We start from the raw sequence: 27,049 nt of genomic DNA on the forward strand, positions 1-27,049 counted from the left end.
AGATTGGGATCTTTTACAGCTGGCTTTGTATCACATACTTGTTACTTCAGTAACAGAAGTACTTTGCAATGTGCATTTACGATCGTTAAACTTGAAATTATAAACTACATGAAAAATTACTTCCTTGCCCACCGACGCACAGTGGCAGTAGTGTGGGCTATCTGCAAGGTGCACTTCAGTCATTCCTGGTTTCTTTGGCACCTCCTGAACATAAGCAATTTGAATTTTCAAACCGCTGCACCCCTCTTTTCCCTCCTCCTCCTCCTCCTCCTCCTCCCCCCACCCCACCCCCATTCTGTAAGGCTAATTCTCTTGGGCCTTAACTCTATGTATGTTTGTTTTTTTTTGTCATTTGTTCCAGCTCCTCTTGGCCTTCAAGTCCTTGATATCTAAGATCGAAACCACATCTAAATTTTTTCAGATGTCTGGCCTCCACAAATATCTGTGATACAGAATTCCTGACTCTCCTCAGAAGAAATTCCTTTGCATCTCCATTTTGAATAAATGACCCTTATTCTATAACTTTGTCCCCTAGTGTGAGATTTCCCCCTCCCTGATCAATATTGGAAATATCTTTCCAATATTCTATCCTGTCAGTTCCACTCACTCTTGTATATTTCAATAAGATCACCTCTAATGATAAACTCTAATGAATAAAGGCCTAGCTTGTTTAGCCTATTCTTGATGAGGGGACCAGAACAGTTTATGGTACACCACATGCATCCTCTCCAACACCCTGTACACTTACAAGACATCTCGAGACCCCAGCAACTGCAGAAAGCTAAAGCTAAAACTCCTGGTTCTTGGGGAGCCTAATCCCACCTATTCAGGCTGCTTCTATTGTTCCAAATTCTGAGGGGAAAAAGAAATTAAAGCCTCACAAGCTGTTTACTCTATTGGCATTGAACAGATTGCTCAGTACCTTTTTGTGCCAACCTTTCTTCATTTAATAAAAACCAGGACAAAAAACACATCTTAAAACCATATTATCATCACACCTTCATTCCCCCACCTACTTAAACAAAAAGGGACCATCAATATACAAAGATCATTTAATTTCATTTTTAAAAGCCTTTCGCCTTTTGTTATTAGTGCACTATAATACATACACATTACTTTGACTCTAAGCATGCAAACATTCACTACAGTCCATTTCAGTTTTTGTCCCCTTGCCACTAAGCACCTTTGTCATCCTTTGTTGCAACAATGTGTCGGCAATTACATATTCTCTCTCTGCGGCTGCAGTAATAAGCACCGTCTAAACAGTCTAGAATTTTTATCCTTAATTTTTCCAGAAATGATAAGGGGTTATGATCAGTATATATAACTGTCACAGACACATTACTGGCAAAAATAAATGTTGAAAAGTTGCAATGCCAACACCAAAGTCAAGGTCTCTTCAATTGTGGAATATTTATGCTGATTATTCAGTTTTCTGGAAAACTACCCAATAGGTTTTTCTATCTTATCATCTTGCAAGTGTAAGCATTAACACCCACATCACTCTTATTAATATCTACCTTGAATGGCTTTGCATAATTAGGTCTGGCTAACGTTGGGGCAGTGGTTGCCACCGCATTCAGGCTGTCCATTGCCTTCTGACATTCCTCCGTTCACTGATGTTTTCTGCACTTTTCAACAAGTTAGCAACTGTGCTGCTAAAATTTGGTACTAACTCCTAATTAAAAACCAGGAATTGTACTTCCCTCTTCAATGGTATGGGAAACTCTCTAATAATGTTTGTTTTCAGATCCCGTGGGACCATCTGTCCGTGTCCAATAATGTGACCCAGGAAAGTGACCTGGGCTTTTGCAAACTCATTCTTAGCCAGTTTTATCACCAAGCCTGCTTCCCACAGTCAATTGACAACTCTAGTAGATGCTCTAAATATTCTTTCCATGTGTGACTAAAAATCACCAGGTCGTCTGTGTATACCACACAACTAAATAATCCAAAACGCCTATTTCATACTGAACAGCATGATTTTAAACTGGTACAGTCCATTCAGCATCACCAAAGCTGAAATTTCCTTTGCTCTTTGGTCAGAAAAAGATATCTGCCATTATCCTCTGAGTAAATCCAACTTTGAAAAGGAAAGAAGCACCTTATGTTTCTATGTAGCATTCCAAAGGATAGGATGTGAATCAGATTTAGTAACTGACTTTGTGATAGTCCACACATGATTGCTGGATGCCATCTGGCTTTGGCGCCATTACTATGGGTGAGTTCCATTTGCTGCAACTCGCTTCAATTATATGCTGAGTTGGAGGGTTGGATCTGGGATGAGGTGGGGGAGCAAAGATTTGGAAACTAGTGAAGTCAATGTTGATGCCATGTTGTTGAAAGATCCCAAGGCGGGCAATGAGGCAGTCTTCAGGTGGCTTGGATTTGGCAGTAGAGGAGGCCCAGGACCTGCATGTCCTTGGCGGAATGGGAGGGGAGTTGAAATAGCCACAGGGTTGTGGGGTTGTTTGGTGCATGTGTCCCAGAGATGTTCACTGAAATGTTCTGCAAGTTGGTGTCCTGGCTCCCCAACATAGAGGAGACCACATTGAAGCAACGGGCACAGTAGAATGAGGTGTTTGGCACAGACTTTCCTGCACATCCAATGTGGAAGGATCCTTTCCCACCTTGGACAGAGGTGGGGGGGGGGAGGTGTGGGTGCAGGTTTTACCTCTTGTGGCGGCAAGGGAAGGTGCCAGATGTGGAGGGTGGGTTGGTGGGGAACATGGACCTAAGTAGGGAGTCGTGGAGGGAATGGTCTATGCGGAACACAGATTTTCCTCCCCAGGCCTATTTCTGGTGGTGAGGTCTGATCGGAGATGGCAGAAATGGCAGATAATGCTCTGTATCTGGAGACTAATGGGGTGGAAGGTGAGGACCGGTGGGGGTGGGGGGGGGTTACTATCGTTGCGGTTGGTGGGGTGGGGTTTAAGGCCAGAGGCGCAGGAAGTGGAGATGTGTTGGAGGGCATTGTTGATCAAGTGGGAGGGGAAGTTGCAATCCTTGAAATAGGAGATCATCTGGGATGTCCTGGAGTGGAATTGCTCCTCCTGGAAGCAGATACAAGTGAAGGAATTGGAAGTAAGGGATCGCATTTTTAGAGGAGGGGATGGGTAGGAGGAGGTATAGTCCAGGTAGCTGTGGGAGTCTATGGATTTGAAGTAGATGTCAGTGTTGTTAATTGCTGGAGGTGGAGACAAAGGGGCCCAGGAAAGGGAGGGAGGTGGATGGTCTCGGTGAACTGACCACTCTTACTTTCAAGTACTGTCTAGCCAACTCCTCTGCTCTATATAAACATTCCCTAAAATTTGACAGTTCAAATATGTAGTCTTTGAATTCTGACTCACCAATTTCTCCTTAATTTTAGTGGTCCTCTCACTTCATGCCCAAAAACTAATTCAAATGGACTAAGTTTTGTTGATTCATTAAGTGTATCCCTAATTGCAAAAAGTACAAATGGAATTCCTTTATCCCAATCTTCTGGATTAGTTATAGTCTTGTCTGTAAGCCCTCAATATGATCTTTATAAAGGTTGCCACCGATCTAATGCCTCCTGCAAATCTAGCTGTCATGCAATGGATTTGTATTGTTTCATTCCTAAACTATCCATAACTTCCTTGAATAATTTTGATGTAAAATTTGACCCTGTAGCTAGATTTTTTAAAAATTGAGCAACTCTTCTGCAATCCTTTTAGCTAAGATACTTCATAATGGAATGGCCACTGGAAATGTAATGGACACATCCATTATGGTCAACAAATACTGGTTCTCACTTTTTTTTGTTTTAGGTAGGAGTCCTATTGCTAATCAATTAAGCCTCTTGTTCAAAGTTCCTCGAATGTGGAAATGGATATTAAGGGTGCTGGTTTTATGACTGCCTGAGCTTTATCAATTACCTGATGTATATGACATGTCTGGCAAAATTAAACCACATCCTTATCCTTATACAGTCCAGGCCAATAAGTTTTTTTTTTTCTTTGTATTTTGGCTTGCGTTTTCCCTGCTCCCAAATGACCACCTACTGGTAATTCATGTGCTACCCACAACACCACCTTTCTATAACTCACTGGTAATGCAACTTGATGAACGTCTGCCCATTTTAGATTAGATTAGATTCCCTACAGTGTGGAAACAGGCCCTTCGGCCCAAACAGTCCACACTGACCCTCCAAAGAGTAACTCACCCAGACCTATTTCCCTCTGACTAAAGCACCTAACGCTATGGGTAATTTAACGTGGCCAATTCACCTGACCTGCACATCTTTGGACTGTGGGAGGAAAAACCGGAGCACCAGGAGGAAACCCACACAGACATTGGGAGAAGGCTGGAATCGAACCTGGGATCCTGGTGCTGTGAGGCAGCAATGCTTGTCACTGTGCCGCGCCATGTCTGAATATGCAATGGTCTCCATTTCCTAGTCAAGATTTCATTTTTAAGATAGTAAAATTTTGTGATGCACTCAGATTCTTCTGTGCATGCCTTTTGATACAACTGTCAATTTTTCCTCTTTCTGTTGGAATTTAGCTAATTTCCCTGAACTAAAACTATCAACTTTTTCCTTCACTTTTTTTCTCAACTGTTTGATCAAACATAGTTTCTGATAATTGAATATCAACATCCTTATCTTTATTCCTTGATTTCTCCTGCTTCAGTCTGTGTAGCTTTGTGACTTTGTTACCATTGAGTCAGGAAAAATTCCAGGATTTGCTTCCTGTAACACCTCAGTTGCCTGAGGGTTTTTTCCCTGGTTTTACAACCACAGTAGGCATCACTCCCAGCTGTGATCTGGTTAAAGCATTGCTGAGGATAAATTCTATTTCTGGAACAGAGAATTTCTCCCTTACTCCTATCACCACTTCTCCACTTTCCACTGGATTCTCTAATCTCATTTTATATATTTGAACACTGCTGTGCTCCCCATGAATTCCATATATTACCACCTTTTCTGGCAGTATTGCTTCTGAATTACATATCTCCTTATTCAAAGTTTGTGGGAAGTTTTTGTTGCAAACGTTTTGTCCCCTGTCAAGGTGACATCCTCAGTGCTTGGGAGCCTCCTGTGAAGCGCTTCTGTGGTGTTTCCTGCGGCATTTATAGTGGCCTGTCCCTGCCGCTTCCGGTTGTCAGTTTCAGCTGTCCGCTGTAGTGGCCGGTATATTGGGTCCAGGTCGATGTGTTTGTTGATGGAGTTTGTGGATGAGTGCCATGCTTCTAGGAATTCCCTGGCTGTTCTTTGTTTGGCTTGCCCTATAATGGTAGTGTTGTCCCAGTCAAATTCATATTGCTTGTCATCTGCGTGTGTGGCTACTAGGGATAGCTGGTCATGTCGTTTCGTGGCTAGTTGATGTTCGTGGATGCGGATCGTTAGCTGTCTTCCTGTTTGTCCTATATAGTGTTTAGTGCAGTCCTTGCATGGGATTTTGTACACTACGTTAGTTTTGCTCATGCTGGGGGCATGGATAGGGTGAATAGACAAGGTCTTTTCCCTGGGGTGGGGAAGACCAGAACTAGAAGGCACAGGTCTAGGTTGAGAGGGGAAAGACATAAGAAACATAAGGGGCAACTTTTTCATGCAGAGGGTGGTGCGTGAGTGGAATGAGCTGCCAGAGGAAGTGGAGGCTGGTATGATTGCAACATTTAAAAGGCATCTGGATGGGTATATGAACAGGAAGTGTTTGAAGGGATCTGGGCTGGGTGCTGGCAGGTGGGACTAAATTAGGTTGGCACATCTGGTTGGCATGGGCGAGTTGGACCAAAGGGTCTGTTTCTGTGCTGTACACCTCTATGACTTCTCTGACTCTGAGTAAACCTTACCCACGCAAGTAAATTATTTTGAGAGATCTGGCACTTTCTTCTCAACCAACCCATAATCAAACTTTACATTTTTTTTAAAACCACCAACACTGACTTCATGTGGCCTACTTTTATTGCAGTGAAAACACCTGAGCATTTTTACTTCCCCTTCCCTTTCATGGGTTTCCTTTTTTTACCCTGTGGTAAACTATCTTTATTACCTTCAATGAGATCACCACCTTTTTCCTTACTACCTGAGGATTTCTCTTTTTTTTCCCCAATTTCTATTCCCCTCAGATTGAAATTGTTGTTGGACACCAAACTTTGATTTATGAACCAACTCATCTGTCATTTCCACTACTAATCTTAGTCTTAACTCTCTGCTCTTCCTCCTGAGTTCTCACTACTTCAGGAAGTGAATTTTTGGACTCCTCCAAAATAATCGTCTGTCACATGATTGATCTATTTTTAATCCCCTATCAAAATTACTTGGATCCTTTCAAATTCAATTGACCAGGGTCCCTCCTTAGATTCCTAAAATGTTGTCTGTTGGTACCTGATACTAGCTCTTTTTCACTGCATCATACTCCCCAGATACCACCTCTGATACTGATGTAAATACCTCACTAAATGTACCTGTGCACTTCTGATGGATCAACAACATGATCACCAACCATTTCATTTGTTTAGCTACTTTCAAATAAAATGAAACAGTCCACTGCTGTGTTCTCTTCAGCTCATCAATGACCCTGATCTTTCTGGTCAGCTCCATTCCTCGAGAGTGAAAAGTCTGTCTGTCATTTCTTACCTTTTCCCTCCCTGTTGTGGACCTCTCCGCCTAGTTTTGGGTCAATTTTTCCTACAGTGATACAAAGGAGGGATTGAGTGTGACAGAAATTGATGCAAAAGCAGTTAGCATATGAATGGGAAGCTAGCTTACTTTTCTCTTGGGCCTTCTGGCCAGTGTTTTAAAATGAGCACCTCCGTATGAGGGGTAGTTCCTGGCTTGTGTCTGAAGAGATGTCCAGCTGAACTTGAAATGTGACATCAGAGCCTTGGAAGCCAATAGGTTCTAGCAGTGGTGTGCACAATTGTCTCTCTCCATGCAGTTCACCAAGAAATGTGCTCAATATCTTCCTTGCCTTAAAAATAAATGATGAGAAGCATGTGTCCATGTGAGAACTCAGTCCTGGCTCATGAGGAATGATGCCATGAAACTAACTTGCCTCCACTGTTTAACTTCAAACAGGAAAACCTTAATCCCTGGTTTGTCACCACCTCCTCACTGCTTCTAGTTCCTGTTTTCAATCTTAATGGAGTCATTTGCAATGGACTTTGAATGCAGCAAGGTGAAGGACCGATCCGTTTAGAGATTAAAATCACCTGTGACTTGCCTCCATTATTTCTTGTCTCACTGTAGGACAAGGCATAAGTCAACTCTTTGGGGGTTGACCGATGACTACCACCCATGATTTCTTTTCCTTGCTATTCCGCCTTTCCACCCAAATTGATTCCACATTACAATCTATTGCACTTGTACCTTGACTCCCTACCACACTGATGCACCCCTTTATTAGCAATCCTATCCCACCACCTTTTCCATTTTTGCCTATTTTTCCTGAATGTCAAATTTCCTTAACTTCCCATTCCTATTCACCTTGCAAACCAATCTGTAATAGCTACAAAGTCACATGCATTTATTACTATTTGTGCGTCAAAGTATCTATCTTGTTACAAGTACTGTGTGCATTTCAATGATTTTTGACTTTTTTAAGGGGATTCGAGGAGGTGAGTTACATGTAGTGGTTTCCTAGCCTTTGATTTAGACTGCTAGCCACAGCCTTTACATGGCTAGTTCAGTTCACGTTCTGGTCATTGGCAATCTTTCTTAAAAGTTTAGATGTTTTTATCCTGCCATAATTTTTTAAATTTTTGATTTGTATGTTTATATTTTCAGAACCTTTATGGGTGTAATTTTACAGCATTTGAAAGACAACTTCTCAGGATAAATACACTTCTAGAATCAGTAGAAATCTTTGTGATTTAGTCATGTTTCTCAAGTGTGCATAGGATTTTTTCCGTCAATTTTGAAACTTCACTTTTATACCTACTTGTAATAAGACTCCAGTTTGTTTGCCCTTTTGCAAAGCAAATACACAAGCTAACAAAAATAAAGACAGTGACATCTGCAGATGCTGGAGATCAGAGTCGAGTGTGTGTTGCTGGAAAAGCACAACAGGTCAGGCAGCATCCAAAGAGCAGGAAAATCGAGGTTTCGGGTCAGAGCCGCCCTCCTTCAATGAGGTTAGGAACCTCGGGGGTTGAGAGATAAATGGGATGGGGCTGGAGAGAAGGTAGCTCAGTGTGCAATAGGTGGATGGAGGTGGGGGTAAACATGATAGGTCGGAGAGGAGGATGGAGTGACAGGTGGGACAGGTCATGAGGGTGGTGCTGAGCTGGAAGATTGGAACTAGGGTAAGGTGGGGGAAAGGGGAAATGAGGAAAATGGTGAAGTCCACATTGATGCCCTGGGTTTGAAGGGTCCCAAGATGGAAGATAAGGCGTTCTTGCTCCAGGCGTTGGGTGGTGAGGAAATGGCGATGGAGGAGGCCCAGGACCTGCATATCCTTGACAGAGTGGGAGGGAGAGTTGAAATGTTCGGCCACTGGGTGGTGGGGTTGATTGGTGCAGGTGTCCTGGAGACGTTCTAATAAGCGCTCTGCGACAAGGCGTCCAGTCTCCCCAATGTAGAGGAGACCACATTGGGATCAACAGATATAATAAATAATGTGGAAGTACAGGTGAAACTTTGGATGTGGAAGGCTCCTTTGGGGCCTTGGACGGAGGTAAGGGGGGAGGTGTGGGTGCAGGTTTTGCAATTCCTAGGTGGTAGAAGAAGGTACCAGGAGGGGGAGGATGGCTTGTTAGGGGACGTGGACCTGACCAGTATGTCGCATAGGGGAATGGTCTTTGTGGAAAGCATTTAGGGGTGGGGAGGGAAATGTATCCCTGGTATTTGGGTCCATTTGTAGGTGATGGAAATGTCAGCGGATGATGCGATTTATGCAGAGGTTGGTGGGGTTGAAGGTGAGAACCAGAAGTTTCTGTCCTTTTTTGCGGTTGGACAGATGGGATTAGAGGGTGGAGGTGGATGAGATGCGTTGGAAGGCGTCTTCAACCATGTGGGAGGGGAAATTCCAGTCTTTAAAGGAGGAGGCCATCTGGTGTGTTCTGTGGTGGAACTGTTCCTCCTGGGAACAGATATGGCGAGGAATTGGGAATACGGGATAGACATTTTTGCAGGTGGTAGGGTGGGAGGAGGTGTAATCCAGGTAGCTGTGGGAGTCGATAGGTTTGTTTTTAAAAAAAAAAGTCAGTGTTGAGTTGGTCCTCGTAGATGGAGAGGTCTCGAAGGGGAGGGAGGTGTCAGAGATGGTCCAGGTGAATTTAAGGTCTGGGTGGAATGTGTTGAAGTTGATGAGCTGTTCAACCTCCTCGTGAGAGCACAAGATGGCGCCGATGCAGTCATCACTGTAGTGGAGGAAGAGGTGGGGAGTGGTGCCGGTGTAACTCCGGAAGACGGACTGTTCTATGTAGCTGACAAAGAAAAGAGCATACCTGGGGCCATGTGGGTGCCCATGGCTGGAGGAATTGGAGGCTTGGAAGGAGAAATTGTGGAGGGTGAGGACCAGTTCAGCCAAACAAGTAAGAGTGTCAGTGGAAAGGTACTGGTGCGCACGTCGGGAGAGGAAGAAACTGAGGGCTTGGAGGCCCTGGTCATGGCAGGTGGAGGTGTAGAGTCACTGGATGTCCATGGTGAAGATGAGGTGTTGGGGGCTGGGGAAAAGGAAGTCTTTGGAGGAGGTGGAGGGTGGTGTCCCGAACATATGTGGGCAGTTTCTGGACCAGGAGGGATAGGACCGTATAGAGGTAGGTGGAGATACGTTTGGTGGGATAGGAGCAGGCTGATGCAATAGGTTGGCTGGGGTAGTCAGGTTTGTGGTTCTTGGGTAGGAGGTAGAATCAGGCGGTGCGGTATTCCCAAACTGAGGTTGGAATCTGTGATCCCCTGGGGTGATGAGGTTGTGTATGATCTGGGAGATGATGGTTTGGGGGTCGGGTGTGAGGTCATGGCCGAGGGGGCGGTAGGAGGAGGTGTCTGAGTTGGCACCTGGCTTCAGCGGTGTAGAGGTCAGTGCGCCAAATTACCACTGCACCTCCTTTGTCTGCTGGCTTGATGGTGAGGTTGAGGTTGGAGCGGAGGAAGTGGAAGGCTGCACATTGTGAGGGAGAGATGTTGGAATGGGTGAGGCAGTTGGACAGGTTGAGGTGGTTGATGTCACGTTGGCAGTTTGAAATAAAGAGATCAAGGGCAGGTAGCAGGTCAGCACGGGGTGTCCAGGTGGATGGGGTGTGTTGGAGGTGGGGAAGGGGTCCTCGGTGGGAGGGTGGGTGTCTATGTTGCAAAAGTAGGCGCAGAGGTGGTGGAAGAAACGTTCAAGGTCACAGTGTATGTCGAATTCATTCATCTGGGACCATCGAGGGATAAAGGTAAGGCCTTTACTGAGGAAAAAGCGTTCGTTCTCAGTGAAGGGGGGAGGTCTGGGGGAATGGTGAAGATACAGCAGGAATGGGAGCTAAGACCTGGAGTGGGGCTGGATTTCAAGGTGATGCTTACAAAAGGGGGTGGAAGTGGTGCTTATGGTTAAGTTAATGGGCGGAAGTAATGTCACAGGAGGGGAGGGCAATGTTGCTGTATGGTTTCAAGGTCGCAGTGTGTGTCAAACTCATTAATCTGGTACAGTAGATTTCTTCCGCTCCAACCCCAACCTCGCCATCAAACCAGCAGACAAAGGAGGTGCTGTGGTAGTTTGGCGCACTGACCTCTACACCCCTGAAGCCAGGCGCCAACTCAGACACCTCCTCCTACCGCCCCCTCGGCCATGACCTCACACCCCATCCCCAAGCCATCATCTCCCAAACCATACACAACCTCATCACCTCAGGAGATCTCCCACCTACTGCTTCCAACCTCATAGTTCAGGAATACTGCACCACTCGATTTTACCTCCTACCCTAGATCCACAAGTCTGACTACCCCAGCCGACCTATTGTGTCATCTTGCTCCTGCCCCACCGAACTCACCTCCATCTACCTCGATACTGTCCTATACTTCCTGGTCCAGGGTCTCCCCACATACGTTCAGGATACCACCCACACCCTCCACCTCCTCCAAGACTTCCTTTTCCCCAGCCTCCAATGCCTCATCTTCGCCATGGACATCCAATCCCTCTACGCCTCCATCTGCCATGACCAGGGCGTCAAAGCCCTCCATTTCTTCCTCTCCCGATGTCCGCACCAGTACCCTTCCACTGACATTCTTATTCGTTTGGCTGAACTGGTCCTCACCCTCAACGATTTCTCCTTCCAATCCTCCCACTTCCTCCAGACGAAAGGAATAGCCAGGGGCACCCGCTTGGGCCCAAGGTATGCCTGTCTCTTTGTCAGCTACGTAGAACAGTCCATCTTCCGCAGTTACACCAGCACCACTCTCCACTTCTTCCTCTGCTACATTGGTGACTGCATTGGCGCCACCTTGTGCTCCCACGAGAACTTCACCAACACATTGCACCCCGACCTTAAATTCACCTGGACTATCCCGGACACCTCCCTCCCCTTCCTAGACCCCTCCATCTCCATCCACGAGGACCAACTCAACTGACATTTTTTTACAAACCTATCGACACCCACCACTATCTGGATTACTCCTCCTCCCACTCTACCTCCTGTATTCCCAATTCCTCCACCTCTGCCGCATCTGCTCCCAGGAGGACCAGTTCCACCACAGAACACACCAAATGGCTTCCTCCTTTTAAAGACCTGAAATTTCCCCTCCCACGAGGTTGAAGGTGCCCTCCAATGCATCTCATCAACTTCCCACACCTGCCCTCCCGAACCCCACCCCTCCAACCACAACAAGGACAGATCCCCCCGGTCCTCCCCTTCCACCCCACCAACCTCCACATAAATCTCATTATCCGCCGACATTTCTGCCACCTACAAATGGATCCTACCACCAGGGATATATTTCCCTCCCCACCCCTATCCGCTTTCCTCATAGACCGTTTCCTCTGCGACTACTTGGTCAGGTCCACATCCCCTAATAAGCCACTCTACCCTCCTGGTACCTTCTCCTGCCACCACTTGAATTGCAAAACCTGTGCCCACACCTTGCCTTTTTAATCTCCATCCAAGGCCCCAAAGGAGCCTTCCACCTCCATCAAAGTTTTACCTGCACTTCCACGTGTCATTTATTGTATCCATTGCTCCCGATGTGGTCTCCTTTACATTGGGGAGACTGGACGCCTTCTCGCTGAGCGCTTTACAGAACACCTCCAGGGTACCCACACCAATCTACCCCACCACCCCATGGCTGAACATTTCAACTCCCCCTCCCACTCTGCCGAAGGCACGCAGGTCCTGGGCCTCTTCCATTGCTATTCCCTCACTACCTGATACCTGGAGCAAGAACGCCTTATCTTCCGCCTTGGGACCCCTCAACCCCAGGGCACCAATGTGGACTTCACCAGTTTCCTCATTTCCCCTCCCCCACCTTACCCTGTTCCAACCTTCCAGCTCAGCACTGCCCTCATGACCTGTCCCACCTGTCAATCTTCCTTCCCACCTGTCCATTCCGCCCTCCTCTCCGACCTATCACCTTTACCCCCACTTCCAGTCACCGATTACACTCTCAGCTACCTTCTTCTCTTCTCCTCTCTTTCCCCCACCCCCCCAAAAAAACTTATCTCTCCACTCCCGAGGCTCCCAGCCTCATTCCTGATTAAGTGCTCTAACCCAAAATCTTGGTTTTCCTGCTCTTTGGATGCTGCCTGACCTGCTGTGCTTTTCCGGCAACACACTAACAAGAAGATAGTCAGCACCTTTTTTTAATTGAAATCTTTTACAGATGTTACTGTAGATTTGCAAGAAGATAATATTCTACCCTCGTCGGGTTTATTATGATGCATGCATTCCTCCTGCACAGCTGTGTTTAAAGCTGGGCAGATGCCAGAAATGGACAGATGGCAGTTATTAGATGTACATCATTCAGTTCCCTTCCTGATGCTTGCTATTTAATCAGATTATAAAATAAGTCAATTTTTCTAGATTCGTTTTCAACCCAGTAACCTGATCTTTTAGATTTAAGAGTGTATTGTAGGAGAAAAAGATTTTGCATCTGATTTCTCAGTGTGTATTGTTGTCTGTAACATTGTAGCTTTATGTATGGTAATAAAATGAACACCTTTTATTTTAACTTAATTGAACTGCAGGACGGACTTGTGAATGATTCACGATCCATTTTAGGAAACTGACATCAATCATTTCTAGGTTAGATCTGGCACAGTAAAAGTACTTTAAAATTGCACTCAAGGTCTTCGCTATCTAATTTGTAGCTGGGGACAGTGGCCTTTCTTCCTACTCCTGCAGCCTGTGGTGTAATCCTAATATCCATCGTTCTCAACTTCTTATTTCCTACTTGCATTGCTACTCTTGCATCATCATTTAAAAGCACAAAGTTCACATCCATGTTTATGATAATTCCACCTCACAGCACCTCCTTCAGTCCCCTTGTTGAGTACTTCTCATTCAGCATACATTTTCTCAAATATTTGGAAAATAAAAGCCACTTGCCTTCAGTCCACATCACAGTTTCAATGGGGTGAATGACCTACTCAGCTGCCTTTTGTTATCTCTGGAATTGACTGCAATATTCCTGTGTACACTTGGCCACACCCCAAGATTTACCCTCTGTAATTTTGAGCTCATGCAATTTTTTTAATCCAATCTTGTCCTTCTGGCTTAATTTGCACCATTTGGTTTACTCATTGCCTATTTTCTCGCAAACTTACATTGGCTCCTTGTGAACTGTGCCTTGATTTTAAAATCCTCCCTGCTGTTTTCAAATCTGATTGTGACCTGCCCACACTTTATCTTTCTATTCTCTATCCTTTCAATCCTCTAATATTAGTTTCTTTAATTGAGGCCTCTTGACAATTTCTGACCTTAATTACTTCACCTTGATTTGCCAAAGACCTGATCTCTGGCATTTCCTCTACAAACCCCTCTCTTTTGCTTACTCCTTTTGAGGCATTATTTTTAAGATCTAGTTCTTTGATCAAGCCTTTGGCCCTTGTCCTAAATTAACGAACTGTGGCTCTGTACCATATTCTAAACTTTATACGCCTTGAAGTGTTTTTGGCTAGTATATTACATTAAGAATACAATGTAAATACTTGTTTGGTCTTGAGATAGCAAACTAACTACATTAATTTTTAGCTACATTAGCTTTTGTAATGTAATTGCATGCTTTTTATAGTTCAAAAATGTAAATTTAATTCAAAAAGATTCTTAAAATATCCATCTGTAAAGGTGCCATTCTCTGTCTCCTACTTGCTTTGCAACATGAAAAGGTAAAACTTCATGTTCCTTTTTAAGTTTTTTTTTAATGGCATTTATTAAACAAATAAGAGAAACTGTAGAATTTTAAAGGAGGCCTTTTGGCCAATCATGCCTGTGTTGGTGCTGACTTAACAGAGAATGGTTTTGGAAGGACGCAGTTTTCCTACCAATCTTTATATACTTTCTATAATTTGCAAATGTCTGTCTATTTTTCTTTAGTTGATGTTGTATACCTTAACCCTTTTGTGGGAAGACATTGGATTTTCTAACCACCTTCTGTAAGGGAAAGAAGGCTTTCCACTTGATTCATTCATCCAATCTGGAATCTGGGCTTTTTTTTTAGTTCACTAATTAGTGGGAGCAATCCACTGGGGGTTTGTACACTTATTTTTAAATGTAAAAAAAGAAAGTCCTGCAGATTTGAAAGCTATCACTCCTTGCTTGGTCTTCTCCAGGTCGTTGAAATTGCCCCAATTTGTTTGAGCTATTCTTAAGACAAATAAGTGTTTTGGATCATCATTTCAGTGAATGTAGTTGAATGTTTTCCTCTAATATGCTTACTATAATGGACTCTAGAACTGCAAGTAGCCCTCCAGTTGTGACCTAATCGGTAGTTTGTACAAATTCAACATTACTTGCATTTACGTATGAAGAATGGCTGTAATTTGCTTATTAATGGATTTTTCTGAATGAAATCTGTTTTTAAACATTAATATTCCTGAATCACTCCGATCTGTTACTGCTATGTTTTTCAAATTATTTATGCTTGCATTTCATTTGACCTATTTTTCTAAATCAGCCTGTTCAGAGATGTTAATACGCACATTAAACCTAGGCCTTTATTTATCACTTTCCTTGTTTAAATGTAATTTTTTTTTTAACCTGCTCCCTCTATAAATATGCCTATGTCCTGCAATCTACTATCTGCTTATTACATCCAGAAGTTATCATTGTAAAGTGGTGAGGGAGCAGACTGGAGTAGGACAAGAGCAAATAAAGTTAAAAATCACACAACACCAGGTTATAGTCCAACGGGTTTATTTGGAGGCACTAGCTTTCAAAGCGCTGCTTCTTCTGATAAAACACCTGATGAAGAAACAGTGCTTCGAAAGCAAGTGCCTCCAAATAAACCTGTTGAACTATAACCTGGTGTTGTGATTTTTAACTTTGTCCACCCCAGTTCAACACCGGTATCTCCAAATCATGAGAACAAATAATGTTCTCTTCTCCCATTTAAAAGCCACATTGAAGTAGGACTCTTTCAGGTCCTTATTGAAACACCTTTAATTTGGAGAAAATGGAGTCATCAGAGAAAACTTGAAGTAAAAGGTCAGACAGTGAGTACGTACTGGCAGGACTTTGTTGGGTTAGAATGCCTTTCTAACAGTACTGGGTGTACTTACCCACTATGGGCTGTTGGGGAGTTCAAAAAAGGGGGCTTAACACCTCTTTTGAGGTCATCTTAGGGTTTGGCATAACCAGTAATGAAACTTTAAATGAAATAAATGAGTAATGAAAGTACATCTGGTGAGAGGTGGAGCTGAAAATGAATAGGGTGTACATAATAAAAAGATACAGTAAGTGTCAGGAAATTGGGAACAGTGTGAAAGCAGTGAAGGATGTTGACTGAGTACTCAATGTAGATAGGAAGACCCTGAATAGGGGGGAGAGAACGGTTTGGAAAGGAGAAATCAGTTCTCTGGGGCCAGAACAGACTGAAAAGATGGGTCTGCCATGGTAGAATCATTTTGTGGCGTTTCAAAAGGAAGTAACCGAGCTGTGCAGTTTTAGAAATGGAAATTGGAGGCTGCAGAAGAGTGATTGCAAAAAGAGGTGACAGTGTTGGAATTGATGGCTTGATGCATGTTGATGAGATCATAGTCCAGTAGGAGGTGATGTTGAAGTTTGGTATTCAGTCGCTTCAAAGTAACTGTTGGGTCAGCCAAATGGTAGTTCCAGCTAACATTGTCTGGATTGGATCTGTGAAAGTGAAGTTCTGCAAGCTCAGATGACATTAGAGTGAGTAGATCAAAGAAATTGATCCAGCTTATATCAGGAAGAAAGGATAAAAGGCCAGATAATGGAATCTAGGTGAAACAAGAGAAAGTGTTCACCCTACCTTAAAGTGGGTGTGACTTAAAAGCTCATTGTGCCTAGTTTTGAAATTTGAGGAAGGTGTCTAAGGCATAGATTTGAAATGCTTTCTGTCAAAGGACCCTTTTTCAAATAGTAAAATCTACAATATTATACTGAAGTGAAGGGTTAACTTAACCCTTTTCTTAGGAGGGGGAGAATCCCTCGAGGTTGGTTTCACCTGGCACTCACTGCCAGCCTTGTTAACTGAGGTTCTCCCCAGTGATCATCTTGTTATTTTACATTCTCCTCCATTCTGTCACACCACTGAAGTGAGACCAGAAGCCCATTTTGCTGCAATCTGCTCCTAATTCAGATCAAAGCCACTTGTGACTGCTGCTCATGAACATATTGTTTGACCCTTTTAAGGATATGTACCCCACCTCCATTTGAGAATCTGCAATAAGAATAAGCATGAGGCGTTTATTGGCTGATCATTTGGTGGCCATGCTTTTGAGGTGAGTGGGGCTGGTTAAAAGGTGAATAACTTGCTGCGAAATTCCCAGCTTCTGACCTGCACTTCTAGCCATTGTATTTATATGGTTAGTCCAGTTCAATTCCTTGTAAATAGTAACTGTCAGGATATTAGTGGGGAGTCCAGCAATGATAGTCAAGGGGAAATTATTTGCTTATTTCTGTTTTGTTGGAGATTATCATTGCCTGCCACTGTGACACAGGTTACTAGTAACCCTGCTAATTATAGTCATGTAAATTGTGAATATATACTTATTACAAAATCCTTAGACTTCATTAAGGTGGAAAAAAATTCAATTATTTGGGTTTAAATGGCATTAAAAACTGTAGAAATTTAGCTTAAGACCTTGATTCAGTTTTTATCTTTTTAAATATATTTATTCAACCTTCCAATGCAGGTCTACGCATCAACATCAACTGAAGAATATAGCAGAGATACATCTGGGTATTCTTCATCCAAACCTTCAGGTTCTGTGTTTCCAGGATCTTTCTATATTCAAGGTAAAAGGCGGATTACTGATAACTGAATTAATCAACATTGAACTGATGAATGCATTCTGTTTTCTCTTTATTAAATTGCAATTCCTGATTCACAATTGATTAATAATTAGGACATGTTTTGAATGCATAACATTGTCTTTGTGTAGTCATTTCTGTAAAGGAACCCTACTTTGAGGTAAATTAACTTTTTACTGGGGGGGAAAAAAAAATAAGGAATGAAGTATCAATATGATGCATTGCTCCTTTTGTTTTTTGTTCTCTGGGTATTAGTCAAAATCATTCTAGCTCAACCGTACATGTGAATGCTCAAACCTTTGTGTATAATTTTTCAAACCAATCTTTTTTCCTCCTACCTTAGCCCCTGCACAATTTCTTCTCTCTGTCTTTCTTTACATCCATCTAGGGTTTGAATCTTGACAAGTAGTTTTAGTTAGGGAATTGAGAATGATTTGTAAATGTGATTGTTAAGCACAATAGGGTCTTGCAACAGCCTGTGTGGGGTACAAAGTAATTATTTCAGTTAAGTTATTGATTTCATTGGTTTTTCACAATTTCTGGTCGATACTGAGACTTCACACCACCTCGCCCAGTTGTTCTTCTCCTGCCTCTTGTGCAGAGAGCAGTCTTCCAAAGTGCATCCCATTTCACTTAAGCAACTATGTAGGCTGAGAGTGGTAAATAATTTCTGTACATAAATTGCAATGTGAACAAGTTAGATGAAACAGACTCTTGGTGCATTTGATTTATCCTATATGGGTGATTTCATTTCAAGATTGCGACTGGAGCTTATTCAACATCTTTTAAGATGCTGGTTATATTTTCAATATTTTTGGTTTTGCTTTTACTAGCAGCTAGTTCTTCTCAACAAAGCATCCATTATTAGATGCAAATGAAAGTTCCTTTGTCAGCCTCAATAATGGTGCAACTTGAACATAGAAAGTGACATCCAGACACCTAGTTGGAGCTTGCCTTTTGTCATGTCAAGCTATCCTATGGGGTAAAAACAATGACTGCAGATGCTGGAAACCAGATTCTGGATTAGTGGTGCTGGAAGAGCACAGCAGTTCAGGCAGCATCCAAGGAGCTTCGAAATCGACGTTTCGGGCAAAAGCCCTTCATCAGGAACAAAGGCAGTGAGCCTGGAGCATGGAGAGATAAGCTAGAGGAGGGTGGGGGTGGGGAGAAAGTAGCATAGAGTACTTTCTCCCCACCCCCACCCTCGAGCTTATCTCTCCATGCTCCAGGTTCACTGCCTTTATTCCTGATGAAGGGCTTTTGCCCGAAACGTCGATTTCGAAGCTCCTTGGATGCTGCCTGAACTGCTATGCTCTTCCAGCACCACTAATCCAGAAGCTATCCTATGGTCTATCTTACTGAAATTGAACACAAATGACTTAAGGATGACTTTCATCTGTAAGTTACTGCCCACTAGGAACTGGATTAGGAGTGCAAACTAATTCACATTAGTGAAAGAAGAGTATTTATTATTCTACTCTTTCCTCTTTTCTTCCTCCCCCCAACCGCAAGGGAAAAGTCTTAGTCCAGATTCAACCTTGTAATGAAGTAGTTAATTAGATCAAAAAAGGGGTTTTCGTTCTGCATCAATAAGAACGGATCCCATTGAATACCTTAGGATATATTCACAGAATGCAACAAATAACTGGAAAGAAAAAAAATGCTTTACCTAAGAGTGATTTGATTTACTTTTATCTTGTTTTATCTATATACAAAACTGACCAGATAAGAGTGTGAATAATTAAACTTCTGTTCCTGTGTGCATAGCTATTTAAGTACGCTTCTTGTTACATTTTTAGATGGTATTCACAATGGTCCTGATGTTTGGACCTCATCTAGTGGAATAGGCCAGCCAGGATATGGAAATTTGATGGCAAATTCTTCATCCCATTTGTCCCAATCTGGTGGCTACAGCAACCTTCATTCACAGGAACGCCTGGTAAGTGAGGTTTATCTCCAGAATGATGATTCTAGGTTGGAAATGCTTGTTTATTGTTATCATTTTTTTTTCTCAGCATTTCGTCCTGGTTTTAGTGGATTTTAGCCTCTGGCAAAACTGTTATAATACAAGTTTCATACTTGTTCTAAAGGCCAAGTGATAAATACTGATGTTTGGTTGTGCACATTTACTCAATTGTTACATCATCACTGAATCATTTAGCTGATGCTGAACTATTAAAGTCCGCTTATGGAAAGCGATCCATTTCAATCAGTATGCTGATACAGTTTTACTCAGCATTCTTGTTAAAATGTGAAAACCATTTAGGTCTGCTGTTTTTAAAAACTGGTTTTAAACAAACTCAATAGCATTTACAGTTTAGCAATTTGCTTGGAAAGTTTAAAGGACAATTTCTTTGTTTAATTTTTTATCTCTAATGAATATAGTATTTGTTACAGAATAATATACATTTGATTAGTACTACATGTCTCAAAATATATATCACAGTGAATTATTTCTGGAAGTTACATAAATAAATTAGCTATTAATGCCAAAAGAGTTGTTTTGATACCTTTTTTTTTCTTATTTTTGTCAATCTACCCCATGAAATATAATGTTTCTTTTTAGAGTATGGGTATTTTTATCCAACATGGTTTTCTTATTCCAGTGACACAATTGATTGTTCATGTTGGAGGTCATTTCAAGAAGTGTCAAAATAAGAATATTTTAAACTGCATCCCATGAATCGCACTGCCTTCTGCTCGGCTGGGGTTAAATCACCATTGGAGGATGATAAACCATCAACAACCAACGTTTTCCATTTGGTTTTTAAATAAATTATTGTTAAATTAAGGCTATTTTTTATTTATTTAGGACAAAAGTTAATGCCTTATGGAATGAAATGAAAATTCATTCTTGACTTTGTATGCAGTGCAAGTTTATGGATAATATTAATCAGCCAGAAACACTGAATTTTCCTGTTTATTTTGGGCTGATATTGCCTGAAAACCAGGCACGTATTAGAAAGAATTTTTTAAAAACGCAAATCTGTATTTATGGCCATAAGAGATTTGCATTTTTCTTCACCTAAAAAGCAAGAGGTACAATTTGCAATAGATGTAACCTATTGAACAGTACAGCCTGTTTGTTACTCTGGGCATGAAAGTCACATTAAATATTCAAAGGTCAGATATAATTTTTCCAGATTTGTACATAACAATGTCCTTAGCCCCAACCTCCAGGAAGCTTGCAGTTGCACAGTGCGAACTTCCTATTCCCACAATAGCCATCCTCTGAAGTGATAATTCTGATTAGTACCGAGCTTTACTACTTTCAAATTTCATTTCCTCAAAAATATGAGCTATATCGTGAAGGCCAAATTTGTTTCACGTAGTCTCCTGTCTGTTGCTGGAAAAGTCCTCTCTTGAACCATTCAGAGATATTGTAGAAAACCTATATCAGATCTTCATTTTACCTATTTTGTTTCAATATCACTAAATATCTTTAAACAAGCCTCCTGCATGCTCCTAAGTTTGTCCAACTGCGAATTTTAAAAATAGTCATGGTTTGTTCTATTAGTTTCTGTATCAATTTTGAGAATTCAGTACTTGAAAATGTTCTAAGTAGCTGATAGAAATCTAACATTTCTAGTTTAAAATATGGCTTAGTGGCATGATTGGAAATCCTTGTGTTTTTGTTTTCATCTTTTGTTCTAACTCGCAAGTTGTGTTATAACATGCACTTGTTTGTAGCCTCTTCAAAGACGTTCGGTCAGGGCTAATTAGTAGTGTACTGCCAGTAAACTCAACAGAGCCAGGGAGTCCTTCGTGCTTTATTCTGAAATAAAACATTTCCCTTGTTACTTGCCAGAGATGGCATGATTGAGATTAGAAGCCTCCAGAAGAAATCATGAATATGGATTATTCTGCCAACTTTAGTCAAACCACTTTTACTTTTTAAACCTTGAAAATGTGTAATAGAAGTTTTTATTAGTTTTAAGGGACAGAGATTGCACATATGACGGTCAGAATCTATACCATGCACCTACTGATTTATTGGCTCGCATCTTTATCCAAGTATAGAACAAGGGCAAAGACTTAAACTAGCCTTTTGTTTCATGACAATTTCCTTTTACCTGTTGTTTGTTTTTTGTTTCTGTTTTGTTTTTGTTTATGATTTTTTTTTAAATAAACTCAGTTATAAAATCTGTAGTTTTAAGACTGATTACAAGTGCCCTGAACCTTCAGCGCAACCACATACTTTCAGCACTTGGAAAATTGATGAATGAGCTTTGTGCCTCTACATTTTTCTTTTTTTTTTAGAGCTACCCAATACACAGTGTGCCATCAACAGAAGTTAACGGAAGTCTTCCATCTTTGTCTGGTTTCCATTGTTCCAATAATGCAGGTTCAACTGCATATGGTGTTTCATCTCACACACCACCAATCAGTGGGACAGAAACCATCATGAGTATGTATGGCTTTTTAACGCATGATTGCTGTAAATATTTTGATCTGTTCATATGTATGAAGCATATGTTGTCCTGTTGTTTTCTGTTATCATTGTTAAAGTTTTTGTTTAATAATTCCAAGTTTACATCTTCAATGTCACTGTGTTTTGCATTGAACTGATTGTCGTGGCCTTTTCAAATTCATTCACTGGCCGTGAGCATTACTAGATGGGCCAGGATTTATTACCCATGTCTTTTTGCCTTGAGAAGGTGGTGATCAGCTGCCGCCATCCATTTTGGTGTCAGTAGACCATTCTGGTAGGAAGTTCCAGGTGACTGACTCAATGACACCAAAGAAACAACAATATATTTTCAAGTCAGAATGGTAGTGGCTTGAAAATGTTCTCCCCACACATCTGCCTCCCTTAAGATGATGGTTGTGGGTTTGCAAATTGCTGTTTTAGGAGCCTTGATGAATTTCAGCAGTGCATCTTGTGCATGGTACACATTGCTGCTGCAGTGCATTGCTGGTTGAATGACCAAATGTTTGTTTGTTGATATCCTATCAATCAAGTGGGCTGTTTCATCCTGAATGTAGGCCTTAAGATAGTAAGAAATAGGAAGGAGGGCAAGAGACTCCTTCAAACATCTTTGTAGATGGTGTATGTTGCCTGAATGATGGCATTTCTTTGTCATCTCCACAGTTGAAGAGCCCTGCCAAGTTTCAATATTTCTAAGTTATTTATTATTTTGAGAATGAATCATTTTGCTGAATGCAGTACTCATTTTGAGATTTTGGAGAAGGTTTGTAGCTCAGATTGTGGATCAGGTTGTCTGCTTGCTGAGCTGTTGGGTTTGTTTTCAGAAATTTCATTACCACGCAAGGTAGCATCAGTGAGCCTCCAGTGAAGTGTTGGTGTTCTGTCCCACGTGCTGTTTGTGTTTTGGTTTGTCGCGGTGGGTGGTGTCATTTCCGGTTCTGTTTCTGAGAGGTTAGTAAATGGGGTTCAAATCTGTGTATGTTTAATGGAGTTCTCAGTTTGGATTCCAGGTCTCTCTGAATTCCCGTGAGTTTCTTTGTTTAGCCTGTCCAGGATGGATGTAATGTCCCAGTCGAACTGGTGTCCTCCTTTGTTTGTGTGTGGATACTAATGATAGTCGTCATGTCTTTTGATGGCTCATTGGTGTTCATTTATCCTGGTGGCTAGTTTCCTGTCGGTTTGTCCAATGTAATGTATGTTGTAGTCAAAGTTTGTGAGAAGATTTGTAGCTCGGGTACTCGTTGCTGTGGTTCTGTTCGTCGAGCTGGAAGTTTTTGTTGCAAACGTTTTGTCCCCTGTCTAGGTGACATCCTCAGTGCTTGGGAGCCTCCTGTGAAGCGCTTCTGTGGCGTTTCCTCCGGCATTTATAGTGGCCTGTCCCTGCCACTTCCGGTTGTCAGTTTCAGCTGTCCGCTGTAGTGGCCGGTATATTGGGTCCAGGTCGATGTGTTTGTTGATGGAGTTTGTGGATGAGTGCCATGCTTCTAGGAATTCCCTGGCTGTTCTTTGTTTGGCTTGCCCTATAATGGTAGTGTTGTCCCAGTCAAATTCATGTTGCTTGTCGTCTGCGTGTGTGGCTACTAGGGATAGCTGGTCGTGTCGTTTCGTGGCTAGTTGAAGTTCGTGGATGCGGATCGTTAGCTGTCTTCCTGTTTGTCCTATATAGTGTTTTGTGCAGTCCTTGCATGGGATTTTGTACACTACATTAGTTTTGCTCATGCTGGGTATCGGGTCCTTTGTTCTCTCACCAGAACGAAGGACGTGATACCCAGCATGAGCAAAACTAATGTAGTGTACAAAATCCCATGCAAGGACTGCACAAAACACTATATAGGACAAACAGGAAGACAGCTAACGATCCGCATCCACGAACTTCAACTAGCCACGAAACGACACGACCAGCTATCCCTAGTAGCCACACACGCAGACGACAAGCAACATGAATTTGACTGGGACAACACTACCATTATAGGGCAAGCCAAACAAAGAACAGCCAGGGAATTCCTAGAAGCATGGCACTCATCCACAAACTCCATCAACAAACACATCGACCTGGACCCAATATACCGGCCACTACAGCGGACAGCTGAAACTGACAACCGGAAGTGGCAGGGACAGGCCACTATAAATGCCGGAGGAAACGCCACAGAAGCGCTTCACAGGAGGCTCCCAAGCACTGAGGATGTCACCTAGACAGGGGACAAAACGTTTGCAACAAAAACTTCCAGCTCGGCGAACAGAACCACAGCTATGTTGTAATCCTTGTCGGGTACTTTGTATATTACATTCGTTCTGGTGGGTGTGTGGTCCTTTTAAATTCATCAGTAGTTATCTTAGGTGTGGTAATAGGTTTGTGGGCTACCATGTTGCCTTGAGGCTGGAGTAGTCTGGTGGTCATCTCCTGCAATGTCTTTGTATGGTACAGTGTTATCGTAATCTCTGTGTGTGTTGTGTTATCTTGCTTAGATTTGTTGTGCAGGAATCGGCGGATTGTGCTTATCACATAACGGTTAGAACATAAAAAACAGGCCCTTCGGCCCACGATGTTGTGCCAAGAATTATTCCTAATCTAAAATAAAATAACCTAAATTACGCACCCCTCAATTCATGCTATCCATGTGCATGTACAGCAGTTGCTTAAATGTCCCTAAAGACTCTGCTTCCACCACCACCACTGGCAATGCATTCCATGCATTCACAACTCTCTGCATAAAGAACCTACCTCTGACGTCTCCTCTATACCTTCCTCCGAATATCTAAAATGATGACGGCTCGTGCCAGTCAATCCTGCCCTGGGGAAAAGTCTCTGGCTATTGACTTTATCCAAGCCTATCATTACCTTGTATACCTTGATCAGGTCACTTCTCTTGCTCCTCTCCAGAGAGAAGTCCAAGCTTAGTCAACCACTCTTCATAAGACAAGTCCTCCAGTCCAGGCAGCACCTTGGTAAACCTTCTTTGCACCCTCTCCAAAGCCTTCTGAATCTTTCCTATAGTAGGGTGACCAGAACTGGACGCAATATTCCAAGTGTGGTCTCACCAGGGTTTTGTAGAGCTGCAGCAAAACCTCGCGGCTCTTACACTCGATCCCCGTGTTAATGAAAGCCAGAACACCATATGCTTTCTTAACAACCCTATCCACTTGGGTGGCAACTTTGAGGGACCTATGCATTGAACACACAGATCCCCCTGTTCCTCCACGCTGCCAAGACTCTTATCTTTTAATCCTATATTCAGCATTCTCGTTCAACCTTCCAAAATGCATCACTTCACATTTATTCAGGTTGAACTCCATCTGCCATTTCTCAACCCAGCTCTGCATCCTGTCTGTGTCGCACTGCAGCCTGCAGTAGCCCTTGATAGAATCAACGGCACCTCCAACCTTGTGTCATTGGCAATTTTACTTACACACCCCTCAACCACCACCTCCATTTATAAAAACTACAAAGAGCAGAGGCCCAAGAACTGAACTCTGTGGGACACCACTCACCACTGACCTCCAGGCAGAATACTTTCCATCTACTTTCCATCCAATTCTCTGCCTTCTGTAGGCCAACCAGTTCTGAATCCAGACCGCCAAATCTCCCTGTATCCCATACCTCCTGACTTTATGAATGAGCCTACCATGGGGACCTTATCAAATGTCTTGCTGAAGTCCAGATACACCACATCCACTGCTTGACCTTCGCAGACCTGTCTCGTCGTCACCTCAAAGAACTCAAGATTTGTGAGGCACGACCTGCCCCTCGCAACGCCATGCTGACTGCCCTTAATCATTATGCTTTTCCAAATAGTCATAAATCCTATCCCTCGGAATTCTTTCCAAAACCTTGATGACCACAGATGTAAGGCTGACTGACTGGTCTGTAATTGCCAGAGATTTCCCTATTCCTCTTGAAAAGAGGAACAACATTCACCTCCCTCCGGTACGACTCGCGTGGACAGTGAGGAAGCAAAGATCTTCGCCAGCGGCTTAGCAACCTCCTTTCTCGTTTCCTGGAGCAACCTAGGATAAATCTGGTCTGGCCCTGGAGACTTATCAATCTTAATGTTTGTCAAAATTTCCAGTACATCAGCTTCACCAATCTTGATCTGTTCAAGCCTGTTTCCCAGCTCCTCAAAGTTCTCATTCACAACAAGGTCCCTTTCCTTAGTGAAAACCGAAGCAAAAAACTCATTTAGGGCTTCCCCCATTTGCTCAGACTCCACCCACAAGTTCCCTATGCTATCCCTGACCGGCCCTTCCTTCTCCCTGAACATTCTCCTATTCCTCACGTATGACTAAAATGCCTTTGGGTTCTCCCTCATCCTTCCTGCCAAGCCTTTTTCGTGCCCCCTCCTGGTTCACCTCAGTCTATTTCTGAGCTCTTTTCTAGTAAACCTGTAATCCTCTAAAGCTGTGCTAGATCCTTTCTTCCTCCGCCTTACGTAAGCTGCCGCCTTCCTTTTGACAAGAAGCTCCTCTTGTCATCCAAGGCTCCTTAATCTTACCCCTTCTTGCCTGTCTCAGCGGAACAAATTTGTGCATCACTCGCAACAATTGCTCCTTAAACCGTCTCCCCATGTCAGTTGTGCCCTTGTGGAACAATTGCTCTCAATCTGTACTTCCAACTCCTGTCTGATTAGCGTCATAATTTCCTTTTCCCCAATTAAATATCTTCCCTTGATAAATGTGAGGCAGTTGTGGTCACTGTCACCAAAGTGTTCTCCCACCGCAAGATCTGACACTGTCCTGGCTCATTGCCGAGCACCAAATCCAAAATGGCCTCTTCTCCTTGTCAGCCTGTCTATGTACTGAGTAAGGAAACCCTCTCAAACACCTGACAGAAACAGCTTCATCCAAACCATCTGCATTAAGGAGGTTCCAGTCAATATTGGAAAAGTTGAAGTCACCTATTAACAGTAGCCCTGCTACATCTGCATTTTTCCACAATCTGCCAGTCTGAGTTCTTCAATCTCCCTACTGCTATTACGGGGTCTGTGGAAAACCCCCAATGAGGTGGCTGCTCCTTTGCGTTCCTAACTTCTAGTAGAAAAACCTTCCTCAACAGCCTTTGTTTCTGTAGCTGTGATGCACTCTGATTAGCAATGCCCCTGCCTCTTTTTCCACCCTCCCTGTTATTTTTAAAAGTTCTAAACCCGGAACATTTAGCAACCATTCCTCCCCCTATGAAACCCACATCTCCATTTATGGCCACAACATCATAGTCCCAAGTACTGATCCATGCTCTAAGTTCATCAC

At 42.8% G+C, this 27,049-nt stretch overlaps 1 protein-coding gene across 1 annotated transcript in view; it reads left to right on the top strand.

Annotated features, from left to right (window-relative positions):
• LOC122565047 (transcription factor 4-like) overlaps positions 1-27,049 on the top strand; it is a 149,129-nt gene that overhangs the window by 78,973 nt on the left and 43,107 nt on the right. The window contains exons 9-11 of the mRNA XM_087976048.1: positions 17,262-17,364; positions 19,179-19,318; positions 21,640-21,787. Coding sequence (XP_087832174.1) covers positions 17,262-17,364; positions 19,179-19,318; positions 21,640-21,787 — 391 coding nt within the window. The remainder of the gene's footprint in view (positions 1-17,261; positions 17,365-19,178; positions 19,319-21,639; positions 21,788-27,049) is intronic.

This window comes from Chiloscyllium plagiosum, unplaced genomic scaffold (genome assembly GCF_037043375.1).
Source record: "Chiloscyllium plagiosum isolate Xiang-an unplaced genomic scaffold, Cpla_swu_hap1 HiC_scaffold_28, whole genome shotgun sequence".
In the NCBI taxonomy this organism is placed as follows: Eukaryota; Metazoa; Chordata; class Chondrichthyes; order Orectolobiformes; family Hemiscylliidae; genus Chiloscyllium; species Chiloscyllium plagiosum.